We start from the raw sequence: 17696 nt of genomic DNA, 5'->3' as shown, positions 1-17696 counted from the left end.
GTGGAAGAATAAAATAAAATCACTAAATATGTCAGTTTCTACATTGCACGTAATAAGCCCTGTGTAAAAAAAAAAAAGTATAACATAAAAAGCACCTCATAATTGCGTATGATAATAGCAGACCTCAGCACCTTATGTATCGTTTGTTTTGAATGCAAAAAAATCTTTTTGCATAAACGATTCCGGAAAATGGGAACAAAAAACCCTTTCAGTACGTTTTATGTATAAAATATGTATGTTCTCTCAGCTTATGACTGTCGGCCACCTTGTTGACGGTCTTGTCCACTAGCCTGCTAAGCAAACCTGTCACTTAGCTGCCTAAGTTAGCTTAGGTGACAAGCGCTGGCCGGTTAATGTTTTATGGAGTTATGCTTACTTCGCCGTCCGCGAAGCTGCAGGTGTAAATCATTTCGCACGAGGTTCGTGCCGCTTTTGTCAGCTGTCGTGTTTAAAATGTGTCGCCGGCCATAGTTGACGCTGGCGTGTGAGCTAACATGCTAAGTCGCTAACGCCTCAGTAGACCCGTTAGTTAGTGGCTTCTCGCAGTTTACTCAACTAGCCTGTTCCGTGGACGGCTGCGGGAAACGATACGCGCGTTGTCATTATACTTTCTGCTAATATCTGTTGGTTACGTTCGATGGCTTAGTTACTTCCATTACACCAGGTAACACAGGTTTCCTCGTGATAACCGGGTACACTTGACCATTTAGTTAGCATTAGGCTACTTGGTTTAGGGCTTTAGCTTAGCACTGGCTGCCCTCAAGCTGTAATGAACAACTAAGCGACGAATTCGAAACATGACAACGTTCATTTATTTAATCGTGATGTAATATATTTTGGCAGTACTGTATTGGCAGTGCTCTCTTTCAGAATAAACAAACAAGTAAGCATGGTATTATGACTGTCATTGACTGTCTTATGAATGGTTTTCAAATCCACATGTTAGACTTTTCTATGTGGGCTATTCCACCAGTTAAGATTTATTAGTTCATTCATTTAAGTTTGTTTAGTCAAAGGTGAATGTAGTTTAAGACAAAAGGTACACACCTTAAACTGTTCTTAAACAGCCACGCTGTCTTTTACTATGCCCTAATCAATAAGGAATTCTGCCCCGTAATCCATTTTAAATTGCATAGAGAGCCAACAACTTGCTCATAAGCAAAAAAAAAAAAAAAAAACTCCATCCACTGTTTTTCTTTTCTTTTTTTTGCATTATGGTAGTAATGTACATTACTACCATACATTCAGATATTTAATATTTGTACAGGTTGCTTGGTGTAATTTTGTTTCTATTTTTATAAATACTTAGTAATAGTTTAATCTAAATGTCAGCATTTTTATCATCAAATATGATTGGTACACACACACCCACACTGAAGTGGCGTTCTTCAGACAGCCAGATCTCATTTGTAGATTTCAGGGTTTTCTCTCACACGTGTATATATCTTTTTTTTTTTTTTTTTTTTTTTTTTTTTATGGGATTTTTCTATGGGATTCAATAGTACTTTTAGAATTCAATGGTATAGTAGTGTTTGTAGGAAGTGTGTAGTTTCTAAAAAAAAAAAAAACTGTATAATGCTTAATGTCTGTTTTGGTAAATGTTAATATAAAGCCACATTGCAGTGTGCAGTGGGAGACTGCGTGCAGTGTAACCTCCTTGCAGATAGGCTTTTTGGGATCTGCAGTAATTTGCAACCTGAGCCTTTGAGTATGTGTGTCTCCTGAGTGTAACACAATCAGAGCTGTGTTAGCATCCAGTGAGAGGGACGGAGGGCAAAGACATATGGATGAAGGTCAAAATGAAGTGGAATGTTGGAGATGCCATGCAGGGTTGTGTTTAGCTAACTTTACAGCACTGACTTTTCTTTCGAGATTTTTTCAGTGTGTTGCAATAAATAAATAAATATATTGAAACTCATCTGAAAATTTATCTTTATCATGTTCCAACCAATGTGCTCTGTGTGGAATACATGTCTTAGCTCACAGGTTACGTAAAATAGCGCTTTATGGAGTTGCCATTAGGCATTTACTCCTCCAGTATCCCATTAGCCTGATTCTGTGAGGATGTTGGGCGTGTTTGAGTCCTGCAGGGAACCCCCTACTTGCTGATGGAGGACGCTTTATGGTAATGCAAGTGTATTTTAGTTGAATCAATGCTAGCCTAAATGCTCCAGCTAAATAACATAATGGATTTTTGCACTCGCACTCAACAAAGCCTTTAGGCCTGTCTGTAATCGATACCCCAGAGATGTTGCATGAGGGCAGATGCTCTACAACCTAGTGTACTGCATCATAGGAGTTCAGAAATGATTATACTCTAACCTGATTATTATTAAGTTCCATTGACTTAGATTTTAGTTGACATATAGTCCATTTTATTAGAAATTAATAAGATCTTTCACTGTATTTATATTAGTTAGATCCTTTTAAACAACTGTTAGTATTTGTGTTTTTAACGTTCTAGCCTATCAGCCTCTAAATGTAGACCTTGCTACTATGATAATGATAATGAAAGTGAAAGTGAATAGATTGTCACTGTGAAACACTGCAGCACAGCATATTCAAGTTCAAGTTGTATTTGTCACATACACAGTCATACACGGTATGATATGTAGTGAAATGCTTTTAGCGACTGCTACAGACAAGATTATTGCAAATATTGCAAGTAAACAATGAACCAATATGCAAATATTGCAAACACAACCAAATATTACACTTTTATGTCTTTAACCAAAACATAAAATATGTGTAACAGGTAGGGTGAAGGTGTGCAAATAGGTGGTATGCAAAAAGGTGTGCAAATAGCTGGAGTCAAATTATAAAGTGACAAAGTAAACAAGGTAAACGTGCAAGGATAAAAAGTAAAAAATTAAACTAAAAGTTTGTGCAAGGATTTCTAAGGGAATTGAGTCCAGAAGTGATTGAGAGTGTGAGTGAAAGTGCTGGAGTGTATTAGAGTTCTATGAAGTGTTGTGGTTGTTGAGAGCTCAGATAGCCTGCGGGAAGAAGCTCCTCCTCATTCTCTCAGTGTTGGACTTCAGGGAGCGGAAAGGGTTCCTTGATCGCAACAGAGAGAAGAGTCCATTGTTGGGGTGGGTGAGGTCCTTCACCATCTTCCTGGCCCTGGTCCAGCACCACTTGCTGTAGGTTGATTGAAGGTCGGGGAACTTGGTACAGATGATTCGTTCAGCTGATCGAACCACCCTCTGTAGGGCTCGCCTGTCCTGCAAGGTGCTGTTCCCGAACCAAGTTGAAATGTTTCCCGTCAGGATCCTATCTATGGTGCAGGAGTAGAAGTTCCTGAGCACTTTGGAGGGCAGTCTGAAGTATCTCAGGCGTCTGTGGTGGTAGAGACGCTGCCGGGCCTTTTTCACCACGGTGTTTATGTGACAGGACCATGACAGGTCCTGCGTGATGTGAACATGGTGACACAATGAAATGTGTCCTCTGCTTTTAGTGAGCAGTGGGCAGCCAAGACAGGTGCCCGGGGAGCAGTGTGTAGGGACGGTGCTTTGCTCAGTGGCACCTTGGCGGACCGCGATTCAAACTGGCAACCTTCTTATTACGGGGCTGCTTCCTTAACCGCTGGGCTCCAAATTTTGATATGCTTTCCATCAATATGTCTAAGGTGTGTTAATTAATTAATGAATTTAGCAAGTTACTATCATTTTGTTTACTGGAGAAGATAATATAAACATCAAATTGTCTAACCTTTTTGTTCTTGTTCTCTAATTTCAATTGTTTTTGTGGAAGGTGTACAAAAAACTGAGAACTTTACCTGCATTATTTCAATGTTTAGGAGAGGCTTTTTTGGGGGGGGGATTCTCAAGATACTAAGGCTACTTGTCACTTAGTTTTATTATATGTACTTTAGATGGGGAAAAGATGATTTAGAACAGAATTAAAACTGCTTTATTAACAAAGGGTTAATAGAAGAGTTAAATGCATGTTATTGCTCTGTGCTAGCCGAACTGTGGAGTACTGACCATTCACTAATTTAGAAGTGCTAGGTCAGGATGTTTTTGTATGACAAAAACATATGGTTAACATACCATTATTATGGCATTTATTTCATGTGCGATGAAACCTCATTATCATATTAATAGACCAATTTTATTTCAGGCAAGTTGTTTGATATATGGGGCAAGACTCAGTTCTCAGTGCCCTAGTGCCATTCTTACAGGAATTGAGAAAAAGACACTTATATATTCATGTCCCATTGTGTTGCCATAATGATTTAATACTATTAATACATTTTTATGTGACTCGAAATATAGTGATTAACATGTGGCTTATGAACATTATGATCCATTTCCTATTGAGTTATGTGCGTTTTATGTTTGTAATAACGTGTTAATTTGCTCTCGTTGTCTCTCAGATCCTTACATTTGAGACCAAGAACTTGGTGGAGCTTGCGGAGCGTCTTCGTGCTGTGTGTGGAAACCAGAGCAACGCATATGCCCGACTGCTGGAGTACCGCCTCAATGCTCTGCGTGGCCTGTGGGGGGCGCAGCGGCAGCTGGCCCTGGAGGAGCAGCAGGATCGTGAAGGTGCCTCAGGCTCATCAGGAATGGGGACACCAGGGGTGGGCAGTGGTGCCAGCTCTTCTGCATCCGCAGGGTCTGATGAAGAAGCCTTAGCCCTGCTGAAACGTCAGGGCCTGCTGCACCACAACCACACCCACCACCAGTCTGGGGGAACATCTGAGCAGGCCCCCTTCACTTCGCGGGTGGGCCTGCTACTTCTGTTCCCACTCCTGCAGTCGCAGTCACGCACTGATCCAGCCCTGTGTGGTGTCACTGCCGAGGTTCTGCTGACCTGCCTAAGGGACTGCCAGCCCCTCAGCTTGGGCAAGGAGCCTGCCGACTGCCTCAATGGCCTGGAGGGACTCCTCTGCTCCTGGCTGGAGGATGGAGGGTGTAAGACGCAGCTTCATGGGCACAGACAGAGGGAAAACTCTGCAGCAGCGTTGGTGGCCCTAGCCTGTGCCAGGTAAGGAGGATGAGATGTCAAAAAAAAAAAAAAAAAAAACTGATTGATTTGGTGGAATCTAGTTTAATGTGCTTGTGGAGTCACAGAAATAGTTTTGTTTACTCACAAAATGAAGTTTCTAGAGTGTTCTCACTATGTGTGTGACTGTAAAATACTGTTTGTTCCATTCGGTATGGTTCAATATGCCCTTATGGGATTTTGACTTTGAAAGGACGAAGAAGAAAAGAAAGTGAAGTGATTGTCACACGTGATACACAGCAGCACAGCACACAGTGCACTCAGTGAAATTTGTCCTCTGCATTTAACCCATCACCCTGAGTGAGCAGTGGGCAGCCATGACAGGCGCCTGAGGAGCAGTGTGTGGGGACGGTGCTTTGCTCAGTGCCACCTCAGTGGTACCTTGGCAGATCGGGATTCGAACCGGCAACCTTCTGATTACGGGGCCACTTCCTTAACCACTAGGCCACCACTGCCCCATTTGCATTTCATTTTGCAATTGATCCAAAAATGTCTAGTGAATGGCCATTAACTGCCCATTTAACATTACCTGCTAGGTAATGTCCAATCACTGTTGTGAACAATGAAGAAAATATTCTCACGCAGATGCTGATCTTACTCTCCTTTTATTACCTTCCGGCATTTTAACCTTGATATTCACAGTTGAATGACTCAAATATGAAACAATATAGAGGTCACATGTTCCTTACTTTTACTGTTCTGTTCAAAAGTGAAAGTAAAATACGAGCATAGCTCATTACAAGCAGCTCAGTCCCAGTGTGGCATATAACTAAAGTAAATTACACAAGTGCAAGCTGATCGCTCCACCCCAACACATAACACAGCTTGTCTTAAAAGTGTGTTTCACATCTGATACAACTGCAACAAAACAACTTCAGATAAACACATGCGAACCGTATCACGGGATACTTGTACCAAAAATGAACCGTATCATGGGATACTCTTCATCGATGGTAACTTAAGCAGGTTTTAAGTCGCTCTGGATAAGGGCGCCTGCAAATGCCGTAAATGTAAATGTACTTGTTGAGAACTTTCACTGAACTCCGCAACTTTCACTGAACTCCGCAACATGCGTATTCATGTTCGTTTCAAATGTCCATGTGGACAAGGCCTTACTTCTGCCCAGACAGGTGCTGTGCTAAGATCAGGAAGCCACAGTCGATACTGGCTCTACTTTTTGACTAGAATTTTTATGCCGCCTCCAGAGAATCAATTAAGTAATAATCTTCACTACTTTGATGCAGAATCATCCATATCTGCATCACGATGCATCTGATGTTAAAACACCACTAATATTAAGTCAGAATAACTATTTCTAGCTGATCATGCTTATAAGATTCCAAATTGTGTATTCTGAAACCTAGAAATTTTTCCTTTTGTGAGAAGAAGGGCATATAATCTTGACAAAATGAGGAGCACATTCTCTACATGTGTTGTAACTCCTTTTGTAACACCACTTGGTTTTCATTCATGGCAACCCCACTGCTGGTGGCGACAGAAGCTCGAGTTGTCAAAAGCAGATCATTTCTGGTAACACAACATGGGCCTCGCTGCTTTTGTGTTGAGCTCTTCACCTCATTGTGTGGTGGAAGCATCTAGGCTCTTTTCCTGTACACATTCACCATAGGACTGGACTGGTAGCTTGTATGAATGAAGAATAGCTGTTCTTCCAGAGCCTTTAACACACAATTGTTTTTTTTTGTTTTTTTTTTGTTTTTTTAGAAAGTTTGAGGTAGCAAAATTGATTATGATGTATGGTCCCATATTGACACACATTCGTCCAACGTTGTATTAAGCTATATAAAGAAAAATAACATGCCATTACCATTTATACATGGATTTATTCAAATATTATTTCATATGGCATTTGTCAACCTTTTTTTGTCAACACTGATAGGAAGTCATGCCCCACATCATTTTTGCTTTTATCGTTCATTCTCCTGCTTTCTTTTTCTTTACCTTCCCAGCAGTCCAGGCTTCCTTCTCATATATGCAGTTGAGGCATCAACAGGGTGACACCATGTGCTTAATCGAACTGAATTGTAACTTTGCATTGTGACATACTTTTGAAGTATGTCACAAGCTCCAGCTAATCAGATAACACTACTCTGCACCTTGCAGGACAGACATGGCCATCATCAAGCATTGACATATGTGTGAGCATACACAAATGGAAATGATGCAGGACATCACTAATCATAACCGTATAATCTCCCAGCCCTAGTTTTTGCTATGCGAAAATGGATGGGTAGTTATTCAAGATTCAAGACACTTGATTTTCACCCTCAGCTTCAAAGTTCAGACTGAGTGAATCCACAAGCAGTGGTTGAGCATTATTATTATTAAAATCATAAGTTTAATAGTCACTCATGCCTGGCTTTCTACATAATTCGCTTTATCTCAGTGTGTAGTTCTGCTTGCTTTGTATAGGCCTTATGCTGTCTAGGTTGACCACTTGACCCTTTTACTTCCCATTTGCTTTCCTGACAGCTATCTGTGCAACTTCAGAGAATGCTGGACAGTGTGAAAATTATTACATTTATGTACTCTGAAATTATTCTGTGTGCTCTTCATTAATTAGCAATTCAATACTGAAAATAACCCAACCTTTTTTCATACAGTATTCTACAAAGACTCTTAAGACACTTAATGAGACAAAGAAAGACGCTGAAGCTTACTAAAGATTTGCATGCATCATTTATGTTTAGTAATGACTGAAGGTGATATAATTCATAAGAGGATTTGGTTATCAGCAGAGTCCCTCAGACAGAAGCAACTCCAAGTCATGACCTTAGTCATAATGAATCAGACTCAAACCGCTTCTAAATATATACACTACCAGTCAAAAGTTTGGAGACATCTACTCTGTGGCGGTTATGGAGGCCATTTGGAGTTGCCAATGTAAGAAAAATACCAAGTTGTTGGTATTTTTGTAGGTGAAAGTGATATAGGTTTGCTGAATCTGTTTTTCGAGAGTCACCTCTGTTTACATTCATGACTGCTTCATTCACTATTGAGGGATTCTACGCTCATTAAAATCGTGCAAAAGTCTTGAAATTTGAAAAGAGAATTTTCCAGGCCTAGTAAGGTTTTGGAAATCAAAATAAACATAAAGTCACGGTATACTCCGAGCCTCCAGTACTGCTCGCCTGGTCCCTCCATTGCTAAAGGTAAAAGGAAAACATTCATCTAGACTCTTCTCCATCTTGGCCCCTCGGTGGTGGAATGAACTTCCCCTCGAGGTCAGAACAGCTCAGTCACAGAGTATTTTCAAATGGCAGCTCAACCTTCCTCTTTAAAGAATATTTAGATTAACTTGTTACTTTCTTATTGTCGAACTTGTGTACAGATTCTACAACAGAGTGAATAAAAAGATGTATTCATAGTTCGGGTCCTAGTGAACCGGAATTGATCTCTTCATCGATGGTAACTTGAAAGCATGTTGTAAGTCGCTCTGGATAAGGGTGCCTACCAAATGCCGTAAATGTAAATAGAAAAGTCATTGAAATCTGACTGACTGATTATCTATGCCGGAACCTGATTGGGTCCATTGTACTCAGGCTCGGGTTTGCGCCAACTTGGAGAATGAAACATTGTTGTTTAAGTTAAAGGTTGAATGTTCAGAGCAAAAACGGAGTTGTGTCAGCGTTTATCCAGAAAACAATTTAATTAACCCACTGTTTCTTCAGTCTTGTGTGATTGAATTAAAAAAATACAATTGTGCCCAATTTTCACAACAGGCTACGCAGCTTCTCGTCCAGGCAATGGTCCTCTCTAAACTCAACTATTGTAACTCTCCTGGCTGGAGCCTCTGCAGTCACCATAAAACCACTCCAGATGGTCCAAAATGTGGCAGCCCGCCTCATCTTCAATCAGCCAAAATACACCCATGTCACGCCTCTTCTCACTTCTCTCCACAGGCTCCCGGTAACTGCTCGCATTGAGTTCAAATCCTTGAGCTTGCCTATAGGGCTGTAAATGGAAGTGAACCCTCTCATATCAACACACTACTAGCTAGCTACACTCCTGCACTCAGATCTACAAATGAAATGAGACTGAAAATTCCCTTTTCACGGGGTCTCTGATCCCAATCAACTCTATTCTCCTTTGTTGTCCCTGGCTAGTGGAACAACTTGCCCTGCTCCATTCGAGTAGCCGAGACTACTACCACCTTTAAGAAGCAGTTGAAAACCCACTTGTTTAAAAGTATTTCAGACGAGTCTAACACTAACACACGCACATGCACACACACTGCACAAAAAAAAAAATACACATTTCTTGTGCAAAAAAAATCGTCTAGCACTTAACAATTCCCAAGCATGATCTTTTCCTGACAAGTTAGGCCTTATCGGGGCTCTTAGTTTTGTAACTCAAAATCTATAGAAACCGAATAAGAATTGCTGTTGTCTTCCTCTTGTAAGTCGCTTTTGGATAAAAGCGTCTGCTAAGTAAATTAAATATATATACAAATCTAAATACATTTGTGCGGGAAATTCTCTCAGCAGACTAAGCATGAGGAACTGGAGGTAACGTTTCCCCTTATTACAACGTAAGGGCCTAAATTACAGCTCGACCATCTGAGCTGCCGCTCTGTGAACGGTGAAGCAGAATGGCCAAGGCACTCTTTACACCCATCTCCTTTTCTAGCCAGACAGGCTAGGGGAACTAGGCAATTAATGTTAAACAATCTCACAAAGTGATTTTTTCATAATAGGGGACATTTAAGCTTTTCAGAGTTGTCATGAGTAGTTTATCAATTTTCTTGAAAATTGGGCTTTTTATTTTAAATTAGATTTTTTTTTTTTTCCACATTTGCACAGGACATGTGGTCATGAAAATTTGCCTTAGCGCAATTGAAAGGTCATGGAAACTATTTTGAAAAATGTGTATGAACCCTGACTTATGTCATCATCAAAATCCACATCATGAGATGCTCATTAACATGAGAGATTTATTAAGAAAGTGCTTTCAGGACTGTTGGAAGCCATCCCCATTGTCTAACATCACTTAAAATCACGTGTTTCCTAGTCCAGTGTCTTTCTTCTATGATGTATAAAATGCAAGACCTACAAATTAGTAGATGTGTTCAAACTTTTGACTGAGAGTTTAGACGAGAATGTATTATATCTGCTCTGCTACATCATAAGGATATTTTACCAATAATGGGTGAGTGTCTAATATAAGGCTTTACATGCTATTTCTGCCTGGGATCTTGACTAAAATTATTGGTAAGGTTGTTTCCATGTATTATTGTGAAATTCAAAATACAGTTCATTCATAAAGTACTCACAGATGTTTTTGTGTGCTTGTGTTTAGGATTTACTCATACCACATTTCTTTATTCACACAGGGGCTCTCTGAAAACCTTCATCCATACAGTGCACCTGCTGCAGAAGCAGACGGACCTGGGCCGACTCCCAGTCTCTGATGTGCTGTACAGGTCAGCAATGGTGGCATATTTCGTCAGTTCCCATCTGTACCTGCAGAGTGCTGATTGGAATTTTACCATGTTTGTGTTTATTTGCGTACAGACACAAACACCCTACACTGACCGCAACATTTTCACCACATCCCTGGTATTATGGACGTTATTCTTGTTCCACTAAATAGCTGACCCAAGAAGGACTGGAAGTACTATTCTTCTTGCTCCCAGCACATCAGCTTCAATATCTGACTGTTGACTTCAAATCTCAACCATTTGAAAGATTAGTTTACTTTACCTTTCCACCGGTTTTAAAATTGTGAGTGATCAGTGAATATCTTTTTACCGAGCATTAAAAGTAAAATATTACAATGGAGAATGTGCTGAATGTGCAACAATCTTGTTGCTGCTGAACTTGTAAATGTCAAAATCAGCTGCCTGTGGGCTGAATGAATTTAGGGATTGTCCCATGTCAGGATAGTTAGAAGCTGATGTGTGGGGATAATAATTTAAATTGTACAATATAGAAATATACAGTATAATGCATACAAAATGCCACTGTAGTATACATGCATATAAAATACATATAGCCCATTCTAGTTAAAGGGGTGGATTTCTTTGGTACTGGTGAGTCTGCAACATTTTGGGTGAAACATCAAAACAAGGTGTTGCAAGGGGAATATTCACTGAACTATGCAACACCCCCGTTGTTAAAAATCTTGTACCCAATGATTACTAGAATGTCATTTACATACATTTCCTAAATTATAATAATGACATTTGGAACCTCATGAATTTCAGGAATGTCAGAAATATTCTTTCTGTTCCTTAGGCTGCTGGTATTTGAAGGGGGTCCAGGATCACCATCCTATCTTTTAGGAGGAAAGCATATTGTCTCCTGGGGCTTTGAGGACATGCTGCCTACCCCTGACAGCAATACTACCGTGGCTGAGAGCAAAGGTGTTACTGATGGCATGTGTATGTGCGGTGTGGGTAAATGTGAACTGTGTTGAACATTGCAGTGTCCACATTTGTATGCAGTTAGCGGTGCTGATGCCAGTAAACTGGACGGGCTACACTGGCCTTTAAATTTCTGCCTGACACCATTATTAATTTATACCAATAATAATTTATACCAGTCTTGGGAGGTTCTGCAGTGAAACAACGTTGGATTTAGCTCTTTGTCTGCTTTGTGTGATTTTTTTTTTTTTAAGATCTGACTGACCTTGAAAAGGCCAGTAAGATGATATTATTTGCCCAAAAACAGCTGATTTAGGAACAGCTCCAGCCTCGTAAAACATCTTGCACACAAACTGCACCACGGACTGTGGCTTATTTCATTTTGTTCTGCCGTAATCAAGATGAGGTCCGACAGCACTGAGCTGGGGTGGGGTTGCTTTTTACAGACATGTTAGTCAAGGGCAATGCAACCAATTACATTATTTGCCCTGAGACTTCAAAGTCGCTGTGTAATCAGGTGTCATGGCAACAAAACATGTCCTCAGTAATCACATTTATCACTTGCAGCAAAATTAGTACAATTGTACAATCTCCTGCACCTCCTTCATTTATTGCATGGTGGTAGTCAGTGACCAATAGCAACTAGATTTGTGTGCTCAAATCAGCTCTGCAAATCAATCCAGTCCTGATTTTCACTTTTCTGTCATTTAAATAAATATTAAAGGTGTTAAAAATGCAGTTTATGTAAGAACACAAACTGAAAATGGTCCTGGACAGCACCCTGCTAGTTATAAAATGCAATCAGCTTGAATCTGTTAGTGATGTTCTGTATACTACTCTGATTTTTGTTTAGATGCCATCATAATCAAGTTTATTTGGTCAGGTTGCCATTACATTAAGCTGCTGAGCAGACTGGATATCATGCTAGTCTTTTGCTCTGGTAATATTTATGTCATTCGCATTGATCACAGTTAGGAACATTTACGGTACTTAAAGGCACATTGTGAAACCAGATGTTACTGTAAAACCTGAATTCAATTTCTATATAAATATTTTATGTACAGAATTGTTTTTGCAAAATCCTTCTCTCTCTTCCTATTCCTTCATCTTATCTGCCTGATATTATTGTTTATGTATTTTCAGACACAGACCTGGGTCGATGTCTGGCCTCTGATGGGCTGTATCTCTACACCACCAACTCGAGTGGGAGGGGCCTGAGCAAACTGGGCTCTGGCCTTCATGGGACGCTGAGGTAACCTGAGATCCCTGCATTCGCCCATCTTCATTTGTCCCTTGCTCTTCCTCTCTTCAAAGAAATACCTCTACACATTTAGCTGTTTTTTGTTATTTAAAGAAAAATAACATTAGATTTTCATTAGTATAAAAAAAATACCATGTATGTGTTTGTGTGCTTATCATGGAACTTGAAATGATTTCTATAATATACCTTTGTAATAACCCATAACCATAACCTTGTGTTTTTCTGAAATAGTTATATATTTATACACTGTCTTTCACCCTCTGTGTCTCAGGGGTTTTGTTTACTGTCGTAATGAAGATCTGGAGGCTGGCTGGGTGGTGTACAGTAGTGGCCGTCTCTTGCACCGCCCTGCCTCCTTCGATGCCAAACCTCAGCAGCTCTGCCAGGTCATCGATCCCTACACTCTACAGGTACTGCACCAAACAGAGAGACTCAGTCTCACATTTATGTACAATTCTAAGGTGCACATGACTATTGCCATGTACTAATAGCAACTCTTATGTCGATATATATGTCAATCTGAAGAGTAACAAACAATTGAAAGCTACAAGCTTATAACTATCTGATGCCAGTTAATATTTGCCACTATTCATTCGCCATGTGCAATGAAAAGCTGGACCATTGCCTTTATGAAAGCTTGGTATTGTTAGATTTTATCTTTGTTTATGAATGGAGCTTTATCTTTTTGGTCCTTTTTTGTAATATTCCAGTGTACCCACTTTTATAGGTGTGCCAGATTGTGCCCATGCCATCTCACCATTTTCCTGTGGGCAGCAGCTTGACCTCAATACACCTCTGCTCCGATGGGACATACTTGTACTGGGTGTGGTCTCCAGTCAGCCTCAATGAGAAAACCCAGAAAGGCCACTCCATCTTCATGGATGTCTTCCAGCTTTCAGTAAGATTTAATTTGCAGTTTGGTCATTTTGTAGCTGATTTGGATTTTTTGGAAAAGTGAGTAGGATTTCAGAATCTCCCATGGATGTGTGGCCTGTTATGATTAAACAGTTTAAACATTTAGGCTGGTCTGAAGTTGTTCTTTCCCTCACAGACACAGATGGGGTTGTGCACTGTGGATGTACTACAGGAGAGGGTTATCTTATCCCGTAAGGAAGGAGAGTCGTCCAAGTGTCTGAATGAGCTGCTTCTGAGCCGCATGTCTCGCTTCCGCGCTTCCCACTCAGCCACACTGGCTGCTCTGACTGGCTCTGCCATCACCAACACCGTAAAAGAGGAGCAAGCTGGTAATCGTTTTCCTCCATTCAACATGTCTCTGTTTGTCTGTAGCTCTCCTTGGGATTGGGTGCACTGGCTGTCAAAATGGTAGAATTATTGAAGAAAATCAGGCTTTACTAAACGATCATTGCTTTTCCTGCATGAAGGGATTATTTAGCCATTTTACATAAGTTTTTCATAGTATAACTACCTGAAAGCAGCAGTTAAAAGGGGATATCAGTATCTCAGTTTACTTTTTTGTCCAATATATTAAACATTTTCCTTTGATGGCAAGGTTAGAAGATTTGCTTAGTCTTGTTATGTCACAGTGGGACTAAACTGAGGTGAATTATCTATTTCATTATGATGTTAACCAACAGACAGGTAAATAGTTTAGAATCGATTCCTGAGGCAGCTGATTAGTACCTTTAATTTGGTCCACTATCTTTTTCTTTTTTTCTGGGAACCCTCTCTGATATACCGTATAGTACATATGTGTACTTCAAACTTTCATCCTAGATACTGCTAAATGTGAGGCAGTCTAATATTTGTCAAACTGCACTGTAATCCAAGTATTCATATGTTCTGTTTCAGTGGTGAACACCAGCTGTGGCCTCCCCCTAAAGACTCTAAGAAAGACACCCATGTATGTATGTGGAACCTACTTGGTAATGCTGGCAGCCCCTCCTGGCGTAGCAGGCAGCTCAGCTACGCGATCGTTGTTTGGTGGTACCAGTGGTCTTTCCTCCCTCAAGAGTAAGAAATGTGTAGTTTTCCACCTCTCATTTCACATCTACCCATAGCCTGTAGTGAAATTTGCAATAAAAGAAATGACAAAACATTGTGTAAAACTGAGTGTTGTTTTTATAGTACTCTTATTGCTTAACTTGACATGTCTTTTTGCTCGGACAGTACTGGCTTCCAGCTTGGTCTTTAACCTGGCAGACGGTCAGTTTAGCAGCCGTGCCGACCTCATTGATGCACCCGGAAGCTCTCTGGGTCGAGGGGCACAAGTAACAGGACTAGGTAAGGACATCTGGACACCCAATGTTTACTATAATCATCCTTCAAACTGGTTAAACTGGTTTATTTTTTTAATTTGTATGTAATTTGTTGCTTTTTACCTCTAGGGTAAATACATTATAGAAATTTTGAATATGAAATATTTAGAACATCTATAAGACTGCAGTTCCTTAGCTAAGAACGTGGCATAGCTCCAGAGCGCAAAGTCGGGATTCAAAGCACCTAGCCAATTTAACCAATGAAATGTCTGTAATCTCAATCCTGTAAAAATCCATGGAAAACTTTTTTCATTAACATTTTTTTCAGTTAGGTATATTTTGGTGATTAAATTGTTTTATGTTGTTACAATAGGAGCCTGCTATGATGCTCTCAACAATCTTATATGGACCTGCTCCAGTGACTACATGGATCAGTGGTGTAACCCTGGCAACCAAGCCTTCCATCATGTGTGCCAACGGCTGGGTGTCAGCCACCTCATTAGAGAGCCCAAAGGTCAATGGTCATACATCTGTACACTTTCTTTTCCTCTGGGGCATTCGAAAGAACCAAATCGCTTGCTTTAGACATTTGGTATTGGTCATCCCATTTCATTCAATAACTGAAATAGCCACATGGTTGAAATCCATTTATAACCTGCAGAGTTTATACCCAGCGATTGTGTGGCAACCTATTAATTAAGGGGCTCTAATCAGTTTGCTCTGTCATACTCTTTTATGCATTTTCCATCATAGATGAAATGGTGGACACAGGTGATGTGATCAATCAGCTGCTGCATCACGTTGGCGCAATGTGTATCCACCAGCTGAACCTGCTGGCATCCAGCAGTAGCAGCATGGCACTAGGCACCTTCCTGGGCAAGCAGCAGCCAATGGAGGCGCGCCATTTCAGCAGCATATGTGACATCATGGAGAAAGCAATGGTGAATGGGGACACCTGTATCATCCGCTGCATTTTGGTGGTGTTCCAGGTCAGTGCTTGAGGGACTGCTGTGAATGTGATGCTATGAACTGTCATATCACTACGATATGAATAAAATAAGACTAGGTTATATTGTTTTAATAATAGTAGTTGAACATGTTTGTGATATGTACAAAACTTTTGCCCTGTCTTCCTCCAGGTAGTCTTTCGGTTCTTTAACCCACAGTGGGAACAGAACCGCGAGAGTGTGCGGCGCTCTGGGTTGCTACTCTGGCAGCTCCTCATGGCACCGCAAGATCAGATGGGAGCAGAGATTCAGAGAGAGGTGTGCCTAGCAATTAGGTAAATGCCCTAAAATTGACAGTTTTCTTCATAACAGTAGAACAAGAATACTTCATACGGGATAAATGAGCCAGAGAAATCCACTCAAAAAGTCAGACTGCAATCACATTTCATCTGGGCCTTCCTGTTATTTTACAGCTTAGGGTTCAGTTTCACATACGTATTTCTGTTTTAAAATGCTTATATATTAATAATCAAAATTCTGTAAAGCTGTGTAAAACCAATTCATCTAAATGAAATAATAACGTGAAGTTGTACTCATCAAAAGTGAAATCTGCAGGTATTGAATTTGACAAACAGAAAAATGTGGGTCATGGCCATATTATGGAATTAATCATTTGTTTTCACTCTCTCTCCTCTTTCTTTCATAACTCTCATCCTGTGGCCTTACAGCTTGGGCTTGAATATCTTGTATCAAGGGGAGACTGAGTTGAATAATTTGCTGAAACTGGTTTTGACAGAAGGTGAACTCTCAACCATCAATTACTCAGGACATAAAAAATAAGATGAATTTCATTAATTGAGCTGTCATTGTTTCTCTTTTTCTTTAGGGGAAAGGAACAGTGGACTTTCTCAGCTTCGAGATGTCATCCTCACCAACCTGGCTGAGCAACTACAGAAGAACCGCTTTGGCAGTGAGGATGATGACCATTATAGGTGTGTGTAGATGGGATCCAGATTAATAAATTATCTTTAGGCCTTGACAAATGGTTACTTACGTTTTACTTAAAAACTGAAAATTTCCCCTTGTAGGTTAAGTGATGAACATCTGCACTGCATATTGAAGACAGTTGTGCGGGAATCCTGCCTCCTTATTACCAAATGCCAAACATTGGCCCGGGATGACTTCCAGAAGCTTCTGTCCACAGTTCCAGTGCGTAAATACTGTTACTACTGACAGGATTTTGGATGTGATAAGCATAGAATTTCTTGTGATATTAGAAATGATTTGGTGATGAAGTAGTCTTCTTCCACAATGATAGGTGGCCTCCCCAAGTTTGCGCTACCTCATGGCCGTCCAGAACCACTTACTTAGTAATACCATTCTTATCCGCCCTGATGATTGTGAAGACAGCGACAGCTCCCTCCAAGGGGAAACAATGAAGGTACAGGTAAACATCCCCTTTAAAATAACCCTACTGTCTGTGTCTTTTATGTGTGCTTGTTTGAGTTTAGCTAAATGTCTTTTAAGATTGTGTGCCCTATTTTAGAATGTGGATCACACTTAATTTATAATGCATCTCCTTTTGCCAAGCATCATTGGCATCTAAACAGCCTACATCATTGCATAGACTATGCACAGTTAAAAAGGTTGTGGCAATTGTAATCTCTCAAATTTGCATGTAATCTTAAACATGGATTTTTTTTTTTGCTTCAATGTAATAATTAAGTCTGACAAGTTTGAAGACTGACAAAATACTTAAGGAACTGAATTTGTGACGAGCTCTGAATCAGAGAGTGGAAACTAGAACATAAGCTTTATAAACTGTTTATGGTCTGGGGATTTTGTTGTCATTACTTTAGACTTATATGGTTCTGTTATTG

At 40.2% G+C, this 17696-nt stretch overlaps 1 protein-coding gene across 5 annotated transcripts in view; it reads left to right on the top strand.

Annotated features, from left to right (window-relative positions):
* Positions 1–17696, top strand: part of hectd4 (HECT domain E3 ubiquitin protein ligase 4) — a 45279-nt gene that overhangs the window by 698 nt on the left and 26885 nt on the right. For 3 of the 5 annotated variants that reach the window (XM_028971244.1, XM_028971225.1, XM_028971214.1), the window contains exons 2-17: positions 4379–4992; positions 10361–10450; positions 11265–11392; positions 12536–12644; positions 12925–13063; positions 13381–13551; positions 13705–13897; positions 14463–14624; positions 14781–14894; positions 15243–15383; positions 15623–15858; positions 16009–16151; positions 16545–16615; positions 16703–16808; positions 16905–17025; positions 17135–17263. In XM_028971244.1, coding sequence (XP_028827077.1) covers positions 4379–4992; positions 10361–10450; positions 11265–11392; positions 12536–12644; positions 12925–13063; positions 13381–13551; positions 13705–13897; positions 14463–14624; positions 14781–14894; positions 15243–15383; positions 15623–15858; positions 16009–16151; positions 16545–16615; positions 16703–16808; positions 16905–17025; positions 17135–17263 — 2667 coding nt within the window. The remainder of the gene's footprint in view (positions 1–4378; positions 4993–10360; positions 10451–11264; positions 11393–12535; positions 12645–12924; positions 13064–13380; positions 13552–13704; positions 13898–14462; positions 14625–14780; positions 14895–15242; positions 15384–15622; positions 15859–16008; positions 16152–16544; positions 16616–16702; positions 16809–16904; positions 17026–17134; positions 17264–17696) is intronic. The other 2 variants (XM_028971253.1, XM_028971234.1) reach the window with 1 other exon arrangement.

The sequence above is a fragment of the Denticeps clupeoides genome, chromosome 1, assembly GCF_900700375.1.
Source record: "Denticeps clupeoides chromosome 1, fDenClu1.1, whole genome shotgun sequence".
Classification (NCBI taxonomy): domain Eukaryota; kingdom Metazoa; phylum Chordata; class Actinopteri; order Clupeiformes; family Denticipitidae; genus Denticeps; species Denticeps clupeoides.
Note: the sequence above shows the minus strand (reverse complement) of the source record. Positions and strands in the feature narration are given on the sequence as shown.